The sequence below is a fragment of the Bactrocera dorsalis genome, unplaced genomic scaffold (assembly GCF_023373825.1).
Source record: "Bactrocera dorsalis isolate Fly_Bdor unplaced genomic scaffold, ASM2337382v1 BdCtg007, whole genome shotgun sequence".
Lineage (NCBI taxonomy): Eukaryota > Metazoa > Arthropoda > Insecta > Diptera > Tephritidae > Bactrocera > Bactrocera dorsalis.
In genome coordinates this window covers 471,429-493,019 of record NW_026038058.1, presented here as the reverse complement: position 1 = coordinate 493,019, position 21,591 = coordinate 471,429, and the positions used below count along the sequence as shown (strand labels likewise).

General features: G+C 32.3%; 7 protein-coding genes across 9 annotated transcripts; 4 read left to right on the top strand and 3 right to left on the bottom strand.

The window, feature by feature from the left end:
* Positions 1–1,183: 1,183 nt before the first annotated feature.
* Positions 1,184–9,380, bottom strand: LOC105228234 (ran-binding protein 16). Of its 3 annotated transcripts, XM_011207961.4 has the most exons (21): positions 9,051–9,380; positions 8,721–8,950; positions 8,493–8,658; positions 8,187–8,416; positions 7,896–8,112; positions 7,740–7,838; positions 7,531–7,677; positions 6,976–7,449; positions 6,717–6,922; positions 6,002–6,146; positions 5,789–5,936; positions 5,502–5,655; positions 4,998–5,403; positions 4,799–4,937; positions 4,658–4,735; positions 4,519–4,580; positions 4,317–4,456; positions 4,136–4,255; positions 4,007–4,077; positions 2,363–2,469; positions 1,184–1,588 (listed from the first exon to the last, which is right to left on the bottom strand). In XM_011207961.4, exons 1-20 carry the CDS (start codon positions 9,051–9,053, stop codon positions 2,387–2,389), a joined length of 3,318 nt encoding a protein of 1,105 aa, XP_011206263.1. In that variant the 5' UTR covers positions 9,054–9,380; the 3' UTR covers positions 1,184–1,588; positions 2,363–2,386. The 3 variants fall into 3 exon arrangements, with proteins under 3 accessions (XP_011206263.1, XP_019846572.1, XP_049317049.1); XM_019991013.3 differs by lacking the exon at positions 2,363–2,469 and having other exon boundaries at positions 9,051–9,379; XM_049461092.1 differs by lacking the exon at positions 1,184–1,588 and having other exon boundaries at positions 2,028–2,469.
* A 203-nt stretch (positions 9,381–9,583) lies between these two features.
* Positions 9,584–11,619, top strand: LOC105228235 (protein-serine O-palmitoleoyltransferase porcupine). The gene is made up of 2 exons (XM_011207964.4): positions 9,584–9,945; positions 10,010–11,619. The coding sequence occupies exon 2, from the start codon at positions 10,066–10,068 to the stop codon at positions 11,524–11,526; it is 1,461 nt and encodes a 486-aa protein (XP_011206266.1). The 5' UTR covers positions 9,584–9,945; positions 10,010–10,065; the 3' UTR covers positions 11,527–11,619.
* Positions 11,620–12,292: 673 nt separating this feature from the next.
* Positions 12,293–13,103, top strand: LOC105228236 (TM2 domain-containing protein CG11103). The gene has a single exon (XM_049461093.1). The coding sequence runs from the start codon at positions 12,385–12,387 to the stop codon at positions 13,033–13,035; it is 651 nt and encodes a 216-aa protein (XP_049317050.1). The 5' UTR covers positions 12,293–12,384; the 3' UTR covers positions 13,036–13,103.
* A 197-nt stretch (positions 13,104–13,300) lies between these two features.
* On the bottom strand, positions 13,301–15,142 carry LOC105228237 (cathepsin B). Its single transcript, XM_011207966.4, has 5 exons — positions 14,985–15,142; positions 14,778–14,917; positions 14,475–14,723; positions 13,983–14,150; positions 13,301–13,918 (listed from the first exon to the last, which is right to left on the bottom strand). The coding sequence occupies exons 2-5, from the start codon at positions 14,910–14,912 to the stop codon at positions 13,439–13,441; spliced, it is 1,032 nt and encodes a 343-aa protein (XP_011206268.1). The 5' UTR covers positions 14,913–14,917; positions 14,985–15,142; the 3' UTR covers positions 13,301–13,438.
* A 326-nt stretch (positions 15,143–15,468) lies between these two features.
* LOC105228239 (syntaxin-16) lies at positions 15,469–16,850 on the top strand. Its single transcript, XM_011207968.3, has 3 exons — positions 15,469–15,715; positions 15,772–15,905; positions 15,966–16,850. The coding sequence occupies exons 1-3, from the start codon at positions 15,632–15,634 to the stop codon at positions 16,816–16,818; spliced, it is 1,071 nt and encodes a 356-aa protein (XP_011206270.2). The 5' UTR covers positions 15,469–15,631; the 3' UTR covers positions 16,819–16,850.
* Positions 16,750–18,348, bottom strand: LOC105228238 (RNA-binding protein pno1). Its single transcript, XM_011207967.4, has 3 exons — positions 18,020–18,348; positions 17,873–17,966; positions 16,750–17,334 (listed from the first exon to the last, which is right to left on the bottom strand). Exons 1-3 carry the CDS (start codon positions 18,217–18,219, stop codon positions 16,921–16,923), a joined length of 708 nt encoding a protein of 235 aa, XP_011206269.1. The 5' UTR covers positions 18,220–18,348; the 3' UTR covers positions 16,750–16,920.
* Positions 18,349–18,690: 342 nt separating this feature from the next.
* LOC105228240 (synembryn) lies at positions 18,691–20,906 on the top strand. Its single transcript, XM_019991014.3, has 2 exons — positions 18,691–18,874; positions 19,054–20,906. The coding sequence occupies exons 1-2, from the start codon at positions 18,794–18,796 to the stop codon at positions 20,656–20,658; spliced, it is 1,686 nt and encodes a 561-aa protein (XP_019846573.1). The 5' UTR covers positions 18,691–18,793; the 3' UTR covers positions 20,659–20,906.
* The last annotated feature ends 685 nt before the right edge of the window (positions 20,907–21,591 follow it).

The following is a 21,591-nucleotide window of genomic DNA, read 5'->3' as shown; positions in this document are numbered from 1 at the left end:
TGTACACATATGTATATTCAATTTCCTTTATTTATCAATGGAGAGTTAATTTGACTAAAAAAGACAACAGCTACTTTTTGTCCACTCATTTTAATGGTTAAACCACAGAGCTGGCAGCACTCTAGACGTCATAGAAAATTGTGACAGAGAACGTTTATCATATTATAAACGTTCTCTGTAAACTATATACGTTCTCTGACTATAATTTACGTTCTCTGCTTAAAATTTGACACATAATTAAACAACAAAATTTTTAAACCAAAAATCAAAACAATTCAGTTATTGCTCACGGAAAGTTGAATTATTGAATGGACATTACTTATGATTTATATTATAATGACAAAAATGTTGAGGCCAAAATTAACGTGCACATACGAAAAAGTCTTCGTGACCACTCTTTTCCATTGGAACTTTCTAACTCCCAGTAAATAAAAGTTATATTGACAATTAAATTACTTTTAAATAATGCTTGTTGCAAATTCATTAGTTATTTTCGTATAAATAAGGAATCGTTTTGTTTATTACTAAATGAGATGAAGGAACACTTCAACCCAAACTTTGAATTGATATCGATAGTAAAAGGGAAACTATTGAAACAAATTAACAAAAACAATACTCGTTTCACTCATTTAAATAAATTATAAATTTTTTTAAAACTTTAGGAAGAATTTCTACGGTCAAAAACATACTAGTACAACTAATAAAATGCGAGACGTGGAAAAAAAGTAAAATTGTATTTTTCTTTTCAAATGGGGTATTGTGTTTTTATGTAGCTCATATTTAGTTCCTTTCTAAAATAATGAATTAGTTGCATATGTTATGGCCCCCAGAGTTATACATATATAAATAAACCCTGATCGGTCCAACACCGGGGTGTCCATAGTTCTTATGAATGCAAAAAGGAGTGCGATTCAAAAGAATTATGGACACCCGGTGTAGGATCGACTAAGGTTATTTTTTTAAGCGCGGTCGGAGGTCTCCCTATCAAAGAACTGTCCGACTGTCTGGATGGTCTGAACCGACCTTTATAATTTTTAATGCTTATTTGTCATCTTCGCGTTAAAATAAGTCGATTACAAAAACAAAAATAATAATTTCCTCTTTCGTTGGGTGACCAAAACTATACATTTTCCAAAAACATTTATGAATTCTCTTCCTAAAAAAGCACCACACAACAATAAAATCATTATTTACATAGATTGTGTTTATTAAAATTTAACTTTATACACGTACAAAATAATCAAGTTACGTGTAACATATTACAAACTTTTTTGTTAGCAAAATAAAATCGAGTCATCGCAAACAGTCAGCTATTTAACAGTGCCACTATTAAAGCCCTTTCATCAGTTACAATACATCTACTATACTGCACACGCGGTTGCAGCAAAATAATGTATTAATAATAATATATTCCTTATGATTTCTCCTTATTATATTCTATTTTAAATATGTATAAATAAGTTTTTATCCAATCGAAATTAACTCAAAAAATGCAGGACAATAAATGTGTCAACAAGATGTTTTCCTTCCAACAATTATTATACTGAAACTGAATAATTGGTCTCAGAATATACTTGGTACGCATTATCTAAAAATAAATAAATGGAAACGAAATCAATTAGTTTTTTTTATACATTTAATATAGTAGTATGTATATAATATTTGCTCCTGGCAGAAATTCGGTATTAGTGTAAATATATTTTTACAGTGTATTCGTATTCTTTCACTTGTAATCAAAACTAATATAAGTCTTAACACTTATCTCAGATTTATGATCACCTAAGTTCATAAAAAAGGCTTAGCAATACTCTTATATGTATTCTTTGTATACTTTGATTTCCATTCGTGATTCCAAATAATTGACTTTTATTCCTAATTTATTCTTCATAACCTATCCTCTTTTCCTTTTTTATCATGAAAGCACTTCTTCTTTTCATCTTGATGATGAATATTGATATTAATGCAGCATTACAATTCTCCACTTTGAATGTTTCCACACCCTTAAGATTTATAAACAGATTCAAATATCGTTTTCGAAAAACTTTTTGTTTATTGATTTTTACTTGTAATATTTTGTTTTTTTTCCCAGGTTTTGAAGATCTATTTGTTTCAATTCAATTGCCGTTATTTATTCTAATAAAAAGAACTTAACCAATTTGTAACTAAATTCTAACCGAACATGACATTACCGGTTGTTTTGTTTGCACAGAAATATTATTGGTAAAAATATAACATTTTCAAACAACAATAAGCCTTATTTTTTAATAATACTATGTGAAAAACTTGAACTTAATAGTTATTGGACAATAAAAAGGCATTGTTAGTTCTTACAACCGTTAATAAGCATGTGATTTAAATTTACCCTCCCAAAGGTCCTGGAAAATATTTAGTCATCATCTCTCATGTACTCTTTCTCGAGCTCGTTGAGCAAAAAATCATTGATATCGCTAACTGAACTGATAACATTAACTGAAATAAATAATAAATAAATATATACGTGAATTGATGCGTTCTCGTATGTATGTACATATATGTATATATATAAAGAATTTTTTAAGAGTGACCCCCTCTTTTGGGGAAAGGCAAGTTAATTGACAAATGTCAATTATTGCTAATTAATATAAATAAAATTAAAATGCGAATGCCTTAAAATATATTTATTTTTAAGACAGTTATGACACAACAAACGACTTTCGAACTGCAGAAACTGCCTGTTATATCAATCTAACATATGTTATTCTTACATAAGCATATCAGCTATAAACAAAATATCAAAAGCAAGATCGCAAACATATAAAAAGGTTTCATTAGCTAACTAAACTGGACTGATATAAAGTCTGCAAGGTATATGAAGGTTTGAGAATTTCTTGTGCCATTAACTTTTGTCCATCCTCAAAGTATGCAAAATTATTGCACTTTTTGTAATTTTCATAAATGGTTAAACATTGAAAGAGACAATTTGAACAATCTACCACGAAGTTGATGTGACTTTGAAGATTTTTGAGATCATATATAATCAAAAAAGTTGTTTAGTCTTGTATTATTTATATTCGAGAAGATATTGCGAGAAGTTAGCGATTACAAGTTTGAACTAGTTTATTTTCAAATTTAGCTTTAAACAAGGCACTGCCATTTGTAGGCATCCTTATAATACAGTTGCACCACAACTACTCTTCTCATATAAGTTCAAGTGAAAGCTTGCCACAATCAAATCTCTTAGATTTTGAGATATCGCTCTCACATTGTGCAGGTGTTTTTTACCTCTGTTCATTTGTCGAACCTCCTGTTATCGGATTATTTGGGGCACTCACAACGTGTCATAAAGAATCGTAAAATCATACATTTTTATACTAGTTTAAAAAATTTGTTGTTGGGTTGCATACTAAAATAAGTTTACGCAAATACAACTCTGAACGCTGTTTTCGGATCGTTATAACTTATAATTTTATGAGACTATGAGGAAACCCCCAATTATAAAATAAATATAATTTCTTGTACGGAAAACTTGATCATTCGACATGATATCTTTGGTATAGATTATTGTCCAAGACATTTTGGTATAGATTGCTCAAAATCCATCAATAATGCATATTACATATTAAGTAACCCTAATTCAACTTAAAAGCTTATATCGAAAGAACTAGAAAAATATTTACCGTTGGCTGCAAGTCGTTGACCGGGTATTTCTTTAAATTTACTTAGTATAGACTTAGATAGTATTGAAACAATACTGGTCGAAATTTATACTCCTTTAGCCTCGATCAATATTTTATAACTACTTTCCATTTTCCTTAAAATTTAAGCTATAGTTGAGAAAATATTACTTTAATATTATTAAACTTAAGAATTTCAAAAAGGAAGACTACACTGCGTAAGGGTCACTAAATCCAAACAAAAATGTAGTTAAATAGATAAATAATATCTGCCCCTCTACAGCTATCAAGAACTTTGTGGCAAGTTTTGCTAATTGCACGGATTAGGTTAGTTAAAAATTTTTAATACGAACCTGTATTATAACTTGATGATTTTGGTAAATTAACAACGTCACGACGGAAAGAAGAGAGATTTTGCGTAAATCTAAAATTCGAAGAAATTAATATCAATATATATTATAATTAATATACAAATCACACACTTCTCTTTATTTTTGCTAGAAACGTTGCGTTCTATCCCGACCATAAGATCATCAAACCACTGTGCCATTGTTTGTTGTTTATCCAATGGTTGCGAACGGATTATGTTATCTTTTAAGGATCTGTAATAAAATTTACTTAATCCATAGCGATTAATATGCGTACTAGATGAATGGCACGTACCTAAAATAGTCTTCATATAGGAGAATGAGTACTAAAAGAGGGCGTGACATCGACCACTGATTCCTACAATCTTCTGCCATGACGTTATTCAACAATGTGGACATCATGTTTTGCAATAAATCTGAGTTCATCTCCACTACCTGAAGACAGTTTACATTTTATAAGAATCTAAAATAATTTGGTAACCGAGATTAGCAAGTACCTCAAGGAACTGTACATTTTCGGGAGTTATATTTCGTAACTTCTTGTTTGGGAATGTTGAAACTAAAAATATACGATATATATTTTCGAAAACAAATACATTTTAGAAATTCTTATTTGAAACCAAAACTCATACGTACCTTTTAATTGCAATTGTTTAAATATATATGATACGATACTGTCTAATATGGAACAACAGCTAATATAAATTGTTGAATCTGATTTGTACAAAATAATTATTACAAATAATTTTAAATAATTATGTTTATAGTTTTTCTTACCTAAAGCAGAAAGACCTTTTGAAAGGCTTTCTAATATATAAACAAATGCTCGCGGTTCCAAGCCTGCCAAAAAGGTTATATGGTCCTGTGACAAACAGTTAAGCAGACCATAATATGCCGAAGACAATTTTGGGTATTCCTAAACGTAATTAATACCGTTGAATAAAATGTTTAATGTATAAATACTAATAATACAAACCAATAAATCGTTTTGCTGTATAGACATAATAAGTTTCGCAGCAATATTCAGGACATTATCAAGTGTGTCATCACCGTATAGTTTAAATACGCCAAAATTTACATAATTACCACCCAAGGCATTTTTAAGAATTAAAAAACAAATTGAAATGCCTTTCAAACGCATCGGATACTGTTGATCTCGGGGGACATCTAGATGCAATATTCGATTGCCGTAAATGCAAATTAATTTCGACGCTTCTCGAAACAACAAAATTCCCATTGGACTGGATACATTGCCTTGCAGACGTTGAGTGCGGCAATGCACAAGCTCGGCGAACAACTTCAGTACTGGTGTTGTAACGGCTGGGTCATGGGCCCACAACTCTACCGCGCGTATTAAGATAGGCAAATAGTCCGCGTAATAACTTTAAAGAAAGGGGAAACAAATATTATTTACATTTTCTCATTACAATTTGAATAGGGTGATACTGGAACACTTGAGTACTTTAAATAAGATACTTACAGCCATTCAAAGAGCATTGTGTATGGTATACGAGCATTTAAAGGTTGAGCTAGGCCGCGCAAATCTCGAGCCAAACCAATAATTGCCTTCTTAGCTTCCTCGTTGGGAAAACTATTAGAATCCATTAACACTGTGCCCAGGGACTCAAACTGATCTGTAAATTTTTTATAACACAAATACACGGTAATTAGAATTTATTTATGCGAAATATGTATTAAATGCGATAAAGTTTTCAAGTAGATTCACTTGCAATGATTCAGTTAATAAATATATTATTTTACAATTACTTGTTAAAGGCGTTAAAAAGTTGTAGAAACGTTCCTCGTCTTCTCCTAAGTCGAACATAAGCAAACGCCCAAGCGACGTGTAGAACATTGTGCGACAACGCATTTCCGATAAAGATGAATTGGTGCCCAAAAATGGAAAATGCTCACTCTAGCAAATGTTTAAATGAATGTTATAAGAAAATCTTGCATAATATAAATGACTCATCTACTGACCGTGTGGTGGGTTAACATGAATTGCACCTCCTCCAGTTTTGCTAGTTTTCTAACAGAATTAAAATGCACTGACAGGTCCGAAAGCAACATTAGTGTCTTAGTTATGATTTGTTCAGAGTGACCCCAGAACTTAAGATTAGTTATACTGCAATGCAAGTTGGAAATTGTCTCGTTTTAATTATAAATCGATAAATATTCAAATTTCCCCCTTATTATATATCCTGAAAAGGGCTGTTTAGCGCTAAGGTATAATCTCCGAAGAAGTTGTTCAAATCGGACTACTATAGTGCCCTACAAACTGATCGATGAAAATCTAGTTTTTGTATGGAAACTTTTGTATTTGTGAAAAGCATTATAACTGTTTTTCTTATTTGCCAATAGTTTAAGGTTTGTGAAACAGGTAAAACAAAGTGTCACGGAAATAATCTACAAATTCATTACATAAACAATTAGGATATTTCATTAAAACGAGTTTTTAACCACACTAAACTGACTTAGTTTCTCTTTTTTAAATATTTAGTAACGATAATATTAATGTAATTAGTAACTTTTTGTTTTGAGTAGATGGCTTAAATGTATAAAAGATAGATCTTTTTGAAAATTTAATCAAAGATCACTGCACTTTACGACGTTCTATATTAAAGACCTAGATCAATTTAGTGATGTTGCCCTATCGGATTTAATAGATTTATACATGTTAGTATATTTTACTCACATTTTGCGATTAATAAAACTTAAGAGCATTTGTTCATCATTTAAACCAAAGACTTCACTCAGTCGTTTGTAAACATTTGCTTTTTGTGTTTGTTCAGTGATGTGCATTTTGCGTACTTGTTCCAAAAAACTTAAAACGGCAAGTTCGAGTTTCTCACAGCCTGCTTGTGGTAAACGCGCGTCCGTTAAACTCATTAATTGTAAAACCTGAAATTAGTTTCTCATAAAACCTTTCTGTATAAAATGCAACGCGTACATACTCTTATCACTAATTCCGCATCCATTGTATCATGGTCATCATTAGAATTAACTGTGAGCCGACCAACAATTGCTGAACCAATTATATAAACTAGCCATGTCAATTGCAGTTCATGAACTGTGATATCCATGGGATTGGCGTTAGGCGTCTGTAGCAAATTCTCATACTCTCTAGCCTTTTGGTCAAAATGCTGAACAAGTAGAGTGCAAGTTTTGTCATATTCACAACGTTCAATCACAGACAATTGCTCTAATTGTTGTTGAACCATACACAAATCATCCAAAGGATCCTCCATATTATCACGAACAATAACTGGAACAGCATCTAGACGTGACTCAATGTAAGCCTTTGTCACCTCAGGAGTGTATGTTCCTAATAAATGTGGTTCAGGAGATTTAACGTACGGTACAGATGCCACCATTCTTTGCCACAACGTGAGCAGATAATGTACACTGTTGGGTGCAAACTGCCACATCTAAAAAAACAAATAGTTATTTTATAGCTTCTAACTATAATTATAATAACAAATATTAATATAAAATGAAATATTACGAACCTGTAGCGATTGAACTGTAAATTTAGCAATCAACTGTATTGCTTCCGGATAACAGGGAACCGCTATAAGTTCACCTAATTGATAGTTTGATTTAAGTCGAGCTAATAGCCGACAAAACTCATGATAGTTATCGGGATCACTAAGCCCCTGCAATGTGTTTGAATTATTAAAAAGTGCAAATCAATGCATACATTACATACAAAACTTACATGTAGATTCATAAGAATATTTTTTACTCCTTCTACTAAATGTGTAAGAAATTTTGTCCTTTCTGAATTATTAAAAAGGGACCGACGTACTGAGGTCATCTATTCAAAGAAATAAGTTGAAGGTGAAATTAGCTATTTTCATTTTTTTTAACATACTTGTACGAGGCAAGATAGTGAATAGCTTGCTAAACCATTAGGAAGTATCTGATAAAGATCGAAAAACAACTTTAATGTATTAGAATCCAAAAATGCTGGTCGCCAAGATGTTGGTATTTGAACACTGTTCATATCATCCGACGATTCATCCGTTGAACTTCCAATAAAATCAAAGCTTAAGCAGTTTTTCGTTAATCGCAAAACATGTGATATTAGTCTGCAGATATGAGAAATATATTTATGAATTATTGTCATTGTTAAAATTGCATTATTACAAAATTTTATACGAACGCTTGTTGGGATTCATCCATAAAATTTAAATTTTTACTGTTGTCACGAGCAGTGACCAATAAAGAACAGGATAGTAAAAAAATGTCATAAAGTTGTTGATCGCGGAACGAAGTGGCGATTTTTCTATTTTTCGAAAAAGTCAAATTAACGTCAACCTCAATTATTGAATTCATTTCTAGAACAAGCTGCGATAAAATCTGAACGCCGATTGTGCAATGCTCTACAGAGCCCTAAAAATCGTAAATTATTATTAATAATATTTGAAGTTCATATTTCTTCATTTTTTATACCGATAAAAGTATTTACCTGTAAAAATTTCTTAACATCTTCGAAAAGATTTTGAAAAATCAATTCGCTTTTATACATGTCGAACCAACCATATTTAGTAATTTTTGCAAGAAGTGTAACAAGTGCTTGTACCACAAAATGTTGTAAATTGGGACGATTAGCCAAATAATTCAATACATAGCTTCTGCAGAGAAAAATACAATATTCATTAATATGATCTTTTAAGGGCATTAAAATTGTTTTAACCTTATATCAATGCGTTGTTCCAAATTCAGTCCTTGTATTAATTTTGTTAGTGTCGTAGCAGCTAATAACTGTGCATAGCTAGAATCGGCGCGCTCTAATAACATTTGACATTTGGGAAGTGCATCTTGACTACTCACGAAAGCTACTAAAGCCTTTTCAGCATCTGATCGTATCACTGAATCGGTGGCCTCATACAGCTGCTTACAAAGTATTTCTAATTGTTGTATTTCCTGTTGAAAAAAGTTTTGGGCAATTAACATAACCTTTAGCTTAAAACGTTTTAGCTGGCGCTTGATATGTTTTTATGAATTAACAAGACTTTTAACGTACCATTATTCCTCAATCAAAATAGTAGACAATTAACACCACTGTTAAAAGGTGGTATATTCTTGCTTGTGTTTAGTTTGATTTGACCGTATAAAACTGTCCAAATTCTTGGATCTTTGTACCACAAATGAGCGCCACTAATCTTTTCACTATTAAAATTTCTTTAATCACCGTTTTTATAAGCGAGGAGTAGCATCAATCCAATGCTCGCTTGTTTATCACCAAACTCCTGCAAGTGTAGTAAAAAAGTAAATTGTGTTCATAAAATTACAATTTTATGTTTCTCTGTATTTTTCTTGTATTTCAACAGCGGCCATTGACAGTTGGAAAGAGATGCCACGTAAAATATTCATGATGTTTATTGTACTAAAAATATTTAAACTAGTCTTTTTTGTGCTAAATAACATTTAAAACGATCATTTTCACTGGGATAAGTATATTTTTATTAAAATTTTTGTTTCAATTTTTAAATCATAAGGTGGTAAGGTTTAAATGACTGATATAACAGAATTTTAAATTATAGCTGTGTAATAATAGTAGAATGTAAGTTCATACATTCGCTTTTATAAATATAATTACATAACAAACACAAAATAAAATATTAAATAACAAAAAGAAGCACAGAAGCTGAAAGCGTTCATTTTGACTTTCTTTATGATGGGCTCGGTGCGATAGCAACGTTTTATCTGTCCAGCATAACGAGAAAAGTTGTATATAATTTAGCTATAACGATTTCTTTCTTGTTTCATTAAAATGCAACCATGAAGAATGCGTAAATGAAGACCGGCATTGGGATATTTATGTATTGGTGTGTATTTATGTATTATAAACATCTAGTAAATATTCAATATATGTAGCAAAGGAGGTAAAAGTGCGTAAAGGATCAAATCATTGAAAGGTAAATAGTAATAGCTATTTAGATTTATAAATGTAATATATATAATAAAACTCAATTTCCACAGATTTAAAGATAGACGAAGTAATTTCCGTTAAAGCTCGTAAAAATAAATCTGAATATATGTACCTGTCATATTACAACTATGATGAGCCACTTGATTATGCCGAAGAGGAGTATGATACCATATTGGAGGAAAATCAGTCAATTAATTCGTGGGCAAACATTTGTGAAAGCTGCATTATACCATCCACTATGCAAATTATATGGTACATGGCAGTTTTACTTGGTTTTAGTCTCTTATGCCGCATAGCATTTGTATTTTGCTATTACCTCCCAAACAAAAAGGAGTGGCTTTTACATCTAATTTCTATATCAGCGGGATGCGGTATGTTAATTGTAGCTGTGGGCACTAATTCGTTTTTTATTATCTTTTTTGCGATTATTTCGTATTCGACTTTTCATTTAGTAAATTTGTTTTCACCTTTTAGAAAAAATATTGGTGTCATTATGGTAATATGTACAATTTTGACACAGCTTTGCTCCGAGCAAATATGGAAACATCAAATAGCTTGGCAAATGATTAAGGGATCCATCATGGTTGTGAATATGAAGATTATATCTATAGCTTTCGAAATGGAGCAAACAGTATTGAAAAGTCAGCGCGGTATAATTGTTCCTAATGTATTTTCCTTTTTTGGTTATATTTTTACTCCTGCAAATTTAATCGTTGGCCCATGGGTTCCATACAGTTCTTATTTGTATAGCATTCGTTTGAATCCAATGCATCAATTTCGTATGCGAAGAGTGATGTGGTGCGGTTTTTGTTGTTTGCTTTCGCTTGGTTTTATCAATTTGTCGAATTGCATTGTACCATATTTGATTTCAGATCCTCGGCTAATTTGGGTACGAATATTTCGTGATGCATTTGCGGTTCGTTGTAGCCATTACTTCGTCAGTTTTTTGTCGCAAGCTTCAATTGCCGCTGGTGGTCTGTGTCTTGATAAGGACGATAAACCGAATAAGTGGTTGGGTTACATGATCACACAGCCTATACACATCGAATTCCCTAGGTCGCTGAGTTCAGTGGTACGAGCATGGAATATACCCATGCATAAATTTCTAAAAGAATTTATATTTCGGGGAATTTATAAACGTTTTAAAAGTCATTTTGTTGCAATTTTTGTAACATATTTAGTTTCATCACTTTTGCATGGCCAGTATTTGAAAATATATTTAGCGTTATTTTCACTGGCAATATTTGGTTTTGTAGAAAGCAAACTGCGGAAAAAGATTTCTATCGCTTTTAATGCGTGTGTTACTGCAGAAGCTTGCCAAAAGCCTTGTCGTTTTAAATACTGCCCCAGTAAAGGTTGGCGAAGCGACGGCGCGCTATTAGTAAAACTGACGAATATTTTATTTTCATTGGCGACAATTTTCCATTTAGCATATATAGGTGCAATGATGGAATCTGTAGCTGACGAAGGTAATGATTTTGCCGACAATTTAAATGTATGGTCGACAGTAAATTTTATTAATCATTGGTTAGTGTTGCTTACATATGCTCTTTATTTAGTTATATAACCAATATAATAATTTAGTATTAAATGTAAGACGCTTAAGTGAATTTATTTATAGTTTTGGAAATAAATAAAAAGCTTTGTGTAATTATATGAATTCAAAGTAATGATTATTTACTATGGAAACCTTAACTTTCAGTATTATATTATATGAAAATAAGTAAAACTATGGTCGAGAATATCCACTCTATTTTCTCGCCGATATTGATGGATTCACATCCCGAAAGTGTCTAGGATAAGCTGCATTCTGCAATGCAGCGAATGCGAAGGCTTATCTTTGTACGAAACCCGTACTTGTATTTTTTATTGTCGGATAAAAATCTTTGGAAATATTTTCATCTTGGCAATAACATTTTCCAGATGACAATGACAAGCTTGTATAACTGATAGTGTAAAGCTGCATTTAGTAATTCCGTTCCGTAGTGACAACGTAGTTGTGCTAATTTGAGCATTTTTGCTGTTTCAATGTTAATCAAAACTTACCACTGGAACGAGTTTGCTCTCTTATAAGCAGGGTTGCCAGTTTCGATTTTTTGTAGCATTTAAAAATTAACTTGAATATATTTAAAGTATTCTTAAACTAGCTCAAAATAACATTAAATACAATTATTTATAATTAGATAGACCATTTTAATAATTGGATTCTAGTTTGAATGTTTTACAATATGAACAATTAGATGTGTGTAAAACAATGTATACAAGTTGAGCATTGGCATTAATGCTCAAATGCGATCAAGAGAGAACAACAAAACCTAAGTTGTCACTACGGAAGGGCGGAGCGGAAATCACTAGTTGCTGCATAACGAGTATTGTCAATAAGTTGTAAAACATTAGTATTGTTATTTGTGGCATAAAAGAAATTATGATAATGCACAGTAAACACATTCTATTTAATCCCTTAACTGTATTAATTGCTTTGGATTTAATTTCACATATGAGAGTAGTGAGTGCCATCCATGCACGCAGTGAAAAAGAAATGCAAACCACAGCTGTTCAATCGGTTGTGCCTATTACGTCTCCATCGTCTTTAACTGGTTCAGCAGCAGTATCGTCAGATTTCAACCCACTTGGACCAATGGTTATGTGTTCGTTTTTGCCTCGTGACTTTTTGGAGTGCAAAGATCCAATTGACCATGATAACAATAATACAGCCAAGGCAGTAAAAGGTTACGGATGCCTGCGTTTTGGAGGATCTACGTATGAAGAAGTGGAGCATACCGAAGTTCTGTGCACAGTATTTTCAGATATTGATTGTTATGGACCACGAACATTTTTACGGGATGGTGTGCCCTGTGTACGCTACACAGATCATTATTTTGTGACCACACTTATATATAGTATTTTATTAGGGTTCTTAGGTATGGATAGATTTTGTTTAGGCCAAACAGGCACAGCTGTAGGAAAGCTATTGACACTTGGTGGCGTTGGAGTATGGTGGGTTATTGATGTTATCCTACTTATCACAAACAACTTGCTTCCAGAGGATGGGAGCAATTGGAACCCTTACATATAAGATGGAAAGTACATATTTCCGAAATATTGTGATATTATAATACAATAAAATTTTAAATTTGATCATAATTGCTAGTTATTGATACCTTTCAGTCTAATTAAGAAATGTATTATTTAACAATTACACAATATCAACATTAATAAAAAGCTGGTTTGATTTTTTTCATCAACTTGAAAGAACGTATTGTATTCTTTAAAAGCATTTTGTTTCGTATTTTGATTAATATAAAAATTTCGTAAGATATACAAATAAAACGCAATAGATCTCAATTAACAATTCAAATATTAAAATATATATATATATATATGTCTGCATTAATATATTACATATTAATAATTTCCAATAAACATTTTAAGGTCTTAATTACGAATTTTCTCACCTATAGTACAAGTATATCGAATATTTAGTTATTTTCAATCCTGGGAATACCTGCAGATATCGAGCTTTCGATTCCGCAGTGATCTTCGCCACGCAAAATTTTAAAGTATCCATTATTTCCCCAATCTGTATTCCATGAATTGGCTATTAACCAGTATGGTGTATTATTTTCCACTCCCCATCCTAAGATACGAATAGCGTGACCTCCAAGGGCCTTTCCCACTACATGTTGATAAACACCGTCTTTGTACAGTATTAAATCTTCATAAACTGTAAATGCTCCCTCAACAGGACCATTTTTATATATTTCTTCTTGGATGTCTCGCTGATTGCGGCCGATTGAATACGCTTTAGCACCATAGTGTTTATCCTTTGCGTAATCACCTTTATAACTAGCTTGACATTTATGTTGGCATCGGGGAGTCTTTCCATGTTCTCCATCGCAAGCTGGGCGCGTACCATTTACGTGATGTTCACATGGTGCAATCTCATATGGACGACAACCCTGATGTAAGACAAATTATACAATTTGTTTATGAAATGATTATATGTATAATCATAGACTTTACCTGATTAGAACCAAAAGCACCACCACTAACTATACCCTTTCGAGTCCAATAGCTCCAGGCAGCTCCTGGAAATCCTCCGTTGCATCCAAATCCACATGTATGGCAACATGATACCAAGTCGTCAGCAGAAAAGTGAAAATTTTTGGTTCCGTTGGAATGAATGCAAAACTATCCACAGAATATTGAATTTTTAATAAAAGTGTAGATTTTAGAGTTAAATTTATGCATGTGTACTAAATAAACTACACAGTATTGATGACAAATTCTGTTGAATGTATGTATTAAGAACAAATGACTAATATGCGATAAGGTTTAATATTAATAACGAAGCATGTATGTGTATATATATTTTTTTGTATTTATTTTCCATTTAATACACACATTTTTATGTATAAGTGTACGAGATAGTTAACGATACGCAAAAAAGTTACAAACAAAGGAAAATATATGTATTTCGATCAACTGTACTCAATTTGTATAGCATTCACTTACCCTATCTGACATTGCTTCCACTGCTCCAAACGCCCAACACGATCCGCAAGAACCTTGATCTCGTATTTCCGAAATAGTAGGACACTGAGACCATTGCTTCCTCGAATCAAACTCTTCTGGCAATTCAATTTCACTATCACCAGATTCTTTTATTAATTGTGGCAGTGCAAATTTATGCGAATCTGGGTGGACTCCCATTAAACCACGAATGTATTTCTCACCAATTGATTCAGGAAAATTCCTTCCCGGCTAAAAAAATTTATGTTTAGTTAAACCAATAAGTTCCTAAATAAAGTTTCTTACTGTCCATGTTTTCGCATTATTGCGCACCAGTTCAATGAATTCATTTGATAAAAAATGCGCATCAATTGCATCTTTTTCTCCAGATACTACGATCGCAACAGCCAATAAAAGAAAACCAACGAAAATAACTCTCATTTTTGCTAAAACAAAATAATGTTAATATCTAAGGAAAATAGAAATTTAAGAGTAATCAATAAAAATAATTACCTAACTGCAAAAGGTTTCCAAGTAACAAAGAATAGTATAATGCGAGCTTATCGAAATCGCACAACAAATTAACCAAATTTGACAATAAAATATGAAACCTAACGTTGGACGGTTGTATAGAGGAGTATCTTTTCTTACAAAAGGGCAGTTTTGAAAGCTTTGAGTTAAATTATACCCAGGCCTCACCTGCGATATAATTTTCTAAAAGCGATCAACACCATACTTTTTAGCATGACTACGCTGCCTGTTCATGGGCAACAATTACTATAATTATAAAATTCTGCCATTCACATAGTACATATATGTATATATATACGTACTAAATTTCAATGATAATGATCAAGTCGTACGTATAAAACTGGCAAAATTTCAAATCAATGAAAACAAAATTTATCTGAATAATTATATCGGGTTGTATTGCCTACTTTATATTGACATCTCGATTGAAATTATTGCCTCTAATACAATATTAATGCGTTAACGTTTATTGCTTATGGAAACAACAAATAAACAGTATACATTAACATATGGATGAAAAATTAATCCAGTGAAAAGTGATGTTTATATACTGAGGTGAAATTATTGACGTTGGATATTTGCAATAACCTTTTCAAAATAACTAATGTGTTAATTCTGATATAAACAATATGACTTCGCGTAACCTAACTGAGGTTTTTGTGATAATGCGCAATAATGCGTCCAAACATCGGAATTTGTATTCTGAAAGCAGAGTATGTTATTTAATATTAAATATAATATATTAATAAATTGTTTCCATTTTGGATAGATGACAGATGATGCAGAAAGTTTAATTAATAATTCAATCCGCGATGCAGAGGAAGGTTTAGAAATGCGGGATGACTACGGTACTCCTCCTGTGTGGATAGATAAGCTGGAGGAAGCACAATACACTTTATCTAAGTATTCGCATATGTAGATTTTCTTATCGGTGTAGTAAATTTAATTTCCAACAATTTTTAGAATAAAGCCAAAACTTGATGAATTAGGTTCATTACATGCAAGACACCTGTTGCAACCTGCTTTTGATGAAAATTTTGAGGAAGAGAAAGAAATAGAATGCCTAAGCCAGGAGATTTCAAAACTTATCACATCCACTCACCGACATATACAATGTATACGATCGAGTCTTGGTATAGGAACTAAGAAAGAACAGCGGTTAACAGAAAATGTGGTTACTTGCTTGCTACTTCAATTGCAAGAATTGACCTCTAAATTTCGTAACAGCCAAAGTAACTACGTACGACAACTGAACTCCAGAGAAGAACGTTCACAAAAATATTTTGGAAATGATGATTTCACAAACATTGACTTGGTTTCGGGTACTACAGATGATCATGATAATTTTGTAGATACATTTGATAACTTTCTACAACCCGTTTCCTCTGTATTAAATAATAATAAGTCTACTAAGAAGCGTGGGTATTTATATGATGATGAATCTTCTGAACAAATAGATGAAGATTTTCAACGTCCTATATCGAACCGCATGACTAAACAGCAGCTTCTGCTTTTTGAAGAAGAAAACACTCGCTTCGCAATTAATCGTGACGAAGAAGTCACCAAAATCGTAAAATCCATTTATGATCTCAATGATATATTTAAAGATCTTAGTCAAATGGTACAAGAACAAGGTACTATATTGGACCGTATTGATTACAATGTCGAGCAAACTCAGACAAGGGTATCTGAAGGACTTCGGCAATTACAACGTGCTGAAATGTATCAAAGAAAAAACCGGAAAATGTGTATTATTATGGTGTTGGCATCTGTAACTTTATTCATGCTTCTCCTCCTTATTTTTACAAAGTTATAAATGTGAAAAATAAATATTTGTTATTAATTCAATATCTCAGCAAGTTATATTTCATATAAATCTCACCAACATAATAATAATTCTAATTGATTATCTATTTTTTCACATACGTTCAGACAACCGACTAGCCACTGATCGGAGATTTCCGTATACTTTACTTGGGGGTGAACCCAGAATAAGATTACAAATGGCCCTCCGTGCTAGTTGAATATTTTGATAGCTCCCTAAGATGTGAATTTTACTGTCAGCCAAAACAATTCGAGTTTTTGTAACATTTTCTATAGTGAATTTTGTGCGGCCTCCTTTGCCTGCCAAACGTCCTATTGCGCGACTCAAGTGATCACCACGTAGAGTTTTTACATCCTTTACTTCAAATGTTTCAACAAATAAATCTTCTAAACGAAGCAGCGCCAAAGCGTCATCTACTTCGAATCCACAAAGGAATGCTTTAACAAAATCAGCACCTTTTTGTAGATTAGATATGTCAGGTGTTTCATCGCTAATTCTTAGCTCTACCTAGAAGTATAAAAATCATTACATTTAATTTGCCAGAATAAATTATTCTTTCACAATGGTATGTGATTTATTAAGGGGTTAAATGGGTTTATGGCAAGATTTCTCTAGAACTACTCAACTTTCATCTACCTTCAGAACTACCATCTTCTTTAAAAGTTACAAAGGTCTTTGATATACAATTCTTAAAAACTTGGACGAGGGATTTTTTCCGATTCCACCTTTTTCGAAAAATCCAATTTTAATTTTTTTTCCTCGTCCAAGTTCTAAGTTAAAGTTTTAACTAAAACACGTATTTTTCACTTTAGATGATCCTGCTAACGCGGGCGCATCTTGTGGGGTCACCGGAGATGACATCGCAATGACCGATTTAAATTTGTTTTACAAAAATTTCAAAATTTCTTTTTAATAACAATAAAAAATTCGAATAAAATATTTAATTTTTTATAAAAAAAAAACAAATGTTTGATACTTTTTACCCGAGGAAACCCATGTAAATTCTTAAATCAAGTTTCAACCGTTGTATGAACAAAATACTTACTTGTTTCGCTTTCATATTAAATCTTATTTGTAACTTCATATGTTCGACTACTGGAGTAAATATTTTCATCCAATGCTCTTTAAGAGATGAGTATCTAACAAATTTTAATGTCAGTTTCGAATTAAATATACTGTACTGTGATAATACCTGTGTGGTGGAACAGAAATTTTCCTAGTATCACTTTTTTGTCGTTTTGCACGCGGTGCTTGGAGTCTTTGCTTTGTTTCCTGCAATGGAGACTCCTCGTCAACTTGCATCGCTGTGTTATAATCTGCAGATCGCTTTGGAGCCTTTTTAGTCACGGTAGGCGGTAAAAAATCATCACTATTTATATTTTCCGCATCCATTATTAGTTTTCTTTTTAAACGTATCTTTTACCAGAAAATATTAATTTTTTTGATTGCTTTAAAAACTTCCACAAATAAAATGTTACAAAAACATGTGGCTGAAAATATTCGTAAAAGAAATGTCAAACTTATTATTTACATACAAAAATAATTTGACATTTAATATCAGATCAAAAAGTTGAAAACAGTCTATAAAATATAACAGAATGTCTTCACTTCAATTATATTAGAAATATTCTGAAAGCAAATCTGCATAGAACTCTAGCATTGATTAGCATATTTGAGTATGAATAAGCATATGTAAAAATCCTCGTATTAAATGTATCCCAATGCATAATAAGTCAATAGTAATCGGCGAATGAAATAATTTTTTTTCTATTGCAATCAAAAGAAATTTGTATCGATCTCTTTATGAAGGTATGTAGATAGTTATGCTTGTAATAAATGGGAGGTGTAGACACAGAATTATTGTATTGCAATATATGTATAATACACCATAGTGAATGCATTTGTTTGGCTTTAGAGAGAAAAAGTTTTAAAGTTTTTTCTCTATCTTTTTAAACAAGAAATTTTAATGGAAGAACATAAATTAGAGGAATTGCGTAGCAAAAATATCAGTCGGATTAAATCTATATTGACCGAATTTAACACAAAAGTAAGTATAAAATACGAATAATGGTAGATATGAATATGCATATATCATCACGTATTTATATGTATGTATGTATGTACATAAAATAAATAAAATCTAAACTGAAGTACATATACTTATATGGTACATACCAAACAACAAAACACCAACGTAATATTTTTTTATTATTCTCAACTGTTTAGAATGATGACCTTTTCAATTTTTCGGCTTTCCATGTGGATGGGCGCTGGCATGCTTTGTGGCGTGCACTCTTTGATATACTTAAAGACGATAGCTTACAGGACTTGCATGATCTAACTTTAAATAGTGTCCGTATCCTCACCAGAGACAAATGTAGTTTACAAACAGAGGATTTAGAAGAAGATGTATCTTGTCTTCTTAAACTAGCTCATTTGGAGCATCCTGAAGCTGTAGAAGTTTCTGATGCTACTGAGCCAACTGGTTGTGAGTCGAATGTGATTGACATTGATTCAGACGGATTATCAGTTCAAAATGTTAATGTACACTGGAGTGGTAACACAACCAGAGTTGTAGTTGAGTCTCTTAAGTGTCTGTGTAATTTAGTATACCAATGTGCAGATCGCCGTCGCCAATGCGTAAAATCTAACATTACAGATGCTATTCTAAAGCGGATCGCTTCATCTGTACAACATCCTCCTTCAGTTGAATTTTTTGATATGAAATTGTTATTTTTGATAACAGCAATGGAGCCAGCAACCCGTACACGTGTACAAATTGATTTAAATGGGGTGGCTTATATGACTGAATGGCTTGATGAAAAACTTGTTGAAAAAGATGCTAGTGATGAGCATATGGATTTATTATGTGAGATGCTAAAGGTAATGTTTAATATTACTACAAATACTGACAGAAGTCCAAATGAAAATGAAATTCAGAGTCGACACTTGACTGGTGTGCTACGAAAGTTGCTATTAAATTTCGGAGAACTAAGGAATGAACGAGAACGTAGCATAATTATGCACGCCATTAACCTTTTGACAAACATTTCTAGTAGTTGTTTGACAGAGTTGATAATGAAAAGCGAATCAGGAGGTCCAGCCTCATCGTCTTTATTAATTTATGAAGGATATAATGTACGTGCATTAGAAATAATTACCAGGTATTTAAAAGTGATATTAGATGAACAGGAAAAAGCTGCAACATCTAATGAGCTAATTTCTCCAGTTCTAACATTGCTGGTGAAATGTGCACGAAGTGATAGGATTTTGCGTCACTATATTAGAAGTGTAGTGTTGCCCCCATTACGAAATGTTTATACACGACCCGAGGTGGGAAATGAACTACGAAATCACTTATGTCGGTTTTTGACTTTACCAGAAATGATGTTGCGTGATTTAGCTACAGAGCTACTTTTTGTGTGCTGTAAAGAAAATGTATCACGCATGGTAAAACATACAGGCTATGGTAACGCTGCTGGTTTATTTGCAAAGCGCGGTCTCCTAGGAGGCCGGCACGTAGAAAGCTCTGATTATTCTTCAGATAGCGAGGACAGCGATACAGAGGAATATAAACAAGTGCAACATAATATCAACCCAGTTATTGGATGTTATGAGGCTCCGAAAAAGAGTCCTTTCGAAGGTATGTCTGAGGAGCAGAAGCAATATGAGGCCATGCAGCTTGTAAATCTAATGGACAAATTACACAAAACGGGAGTGGTACAACCTTGTCGAATTGGTGAGGACGGCAAACCACAACCAGTAGATCATATTTTACAATTGCAAGAGGAATTACCTCAACAACAAGCGGATCAGAAACGCAAAACCTAAGAGATTTTAGTAAACTAGAAATGATACAAAGCCAATTTCAAATAAATGATAAATATTGAAAGTTGAATTTTAAAATGTAAACGTAAATAATAAATTACATTTATTTTTGAGTTGTTTACTCTTATAGCCGTATTATAAAAAAGTCGTTAATGTTAATTATATAACCAAAGATTTTGTATGTATTACATATTATATCGAAAAATTTATACTTATGTGTGCTTCAATAAAATACTAAGAATAAGAATTTGAATTCATAAAATTAATAGAAAGAATTGGTATTGTTAGAGTATCAAGATTTCTCAGTCTCTAAAATAATATACACCTTCTGATTAAAAATGACTCGAACTGACTGAAAAAGCTTATTTTCAAGTGTGTATACATATCAAATTAGTATAGGCTTCTTAGCCAATACAATAGCCATCCTCTTTTTTTTTTACAACCCTAGTCTGTAACGGATCTCCAATAAAAGTTTAAATAGACCAGTACGGGTCAATAACACAACTCAGTAATATTATGAGAGGCAATATACATACATATGTGCCTACATTACTAAAACCAACATACTTAACCCTTTTAGTGCCGGGCGAAACAGAGGTGCCTATGTGAAAAAAAAACCGGCCGAATTTAGATTAGGAAAAACATCGTCCACAGAGCGTTCAAACAAAAAAATATTATTTTTTAATTATCTTGTAATGAAATTAGATTATTTATAACGCATTACAAATTTATTTTAAGATAGAGTTCTCCCGCAATGCGAGTAAACCGCTGTAAGGCGCGATCCGATGTATCGGCTCTGGTACTTTTCGCAAGTACAGCTGGAGCCGATATATCGGATTCCGGCACTAAAAGGGTTAAACCATTCGTCGTTTCATCGAATAATGAATTTGAACTCATTTGCAATTTTTTATACCCTGAATAAGGTACTGTTTGCCA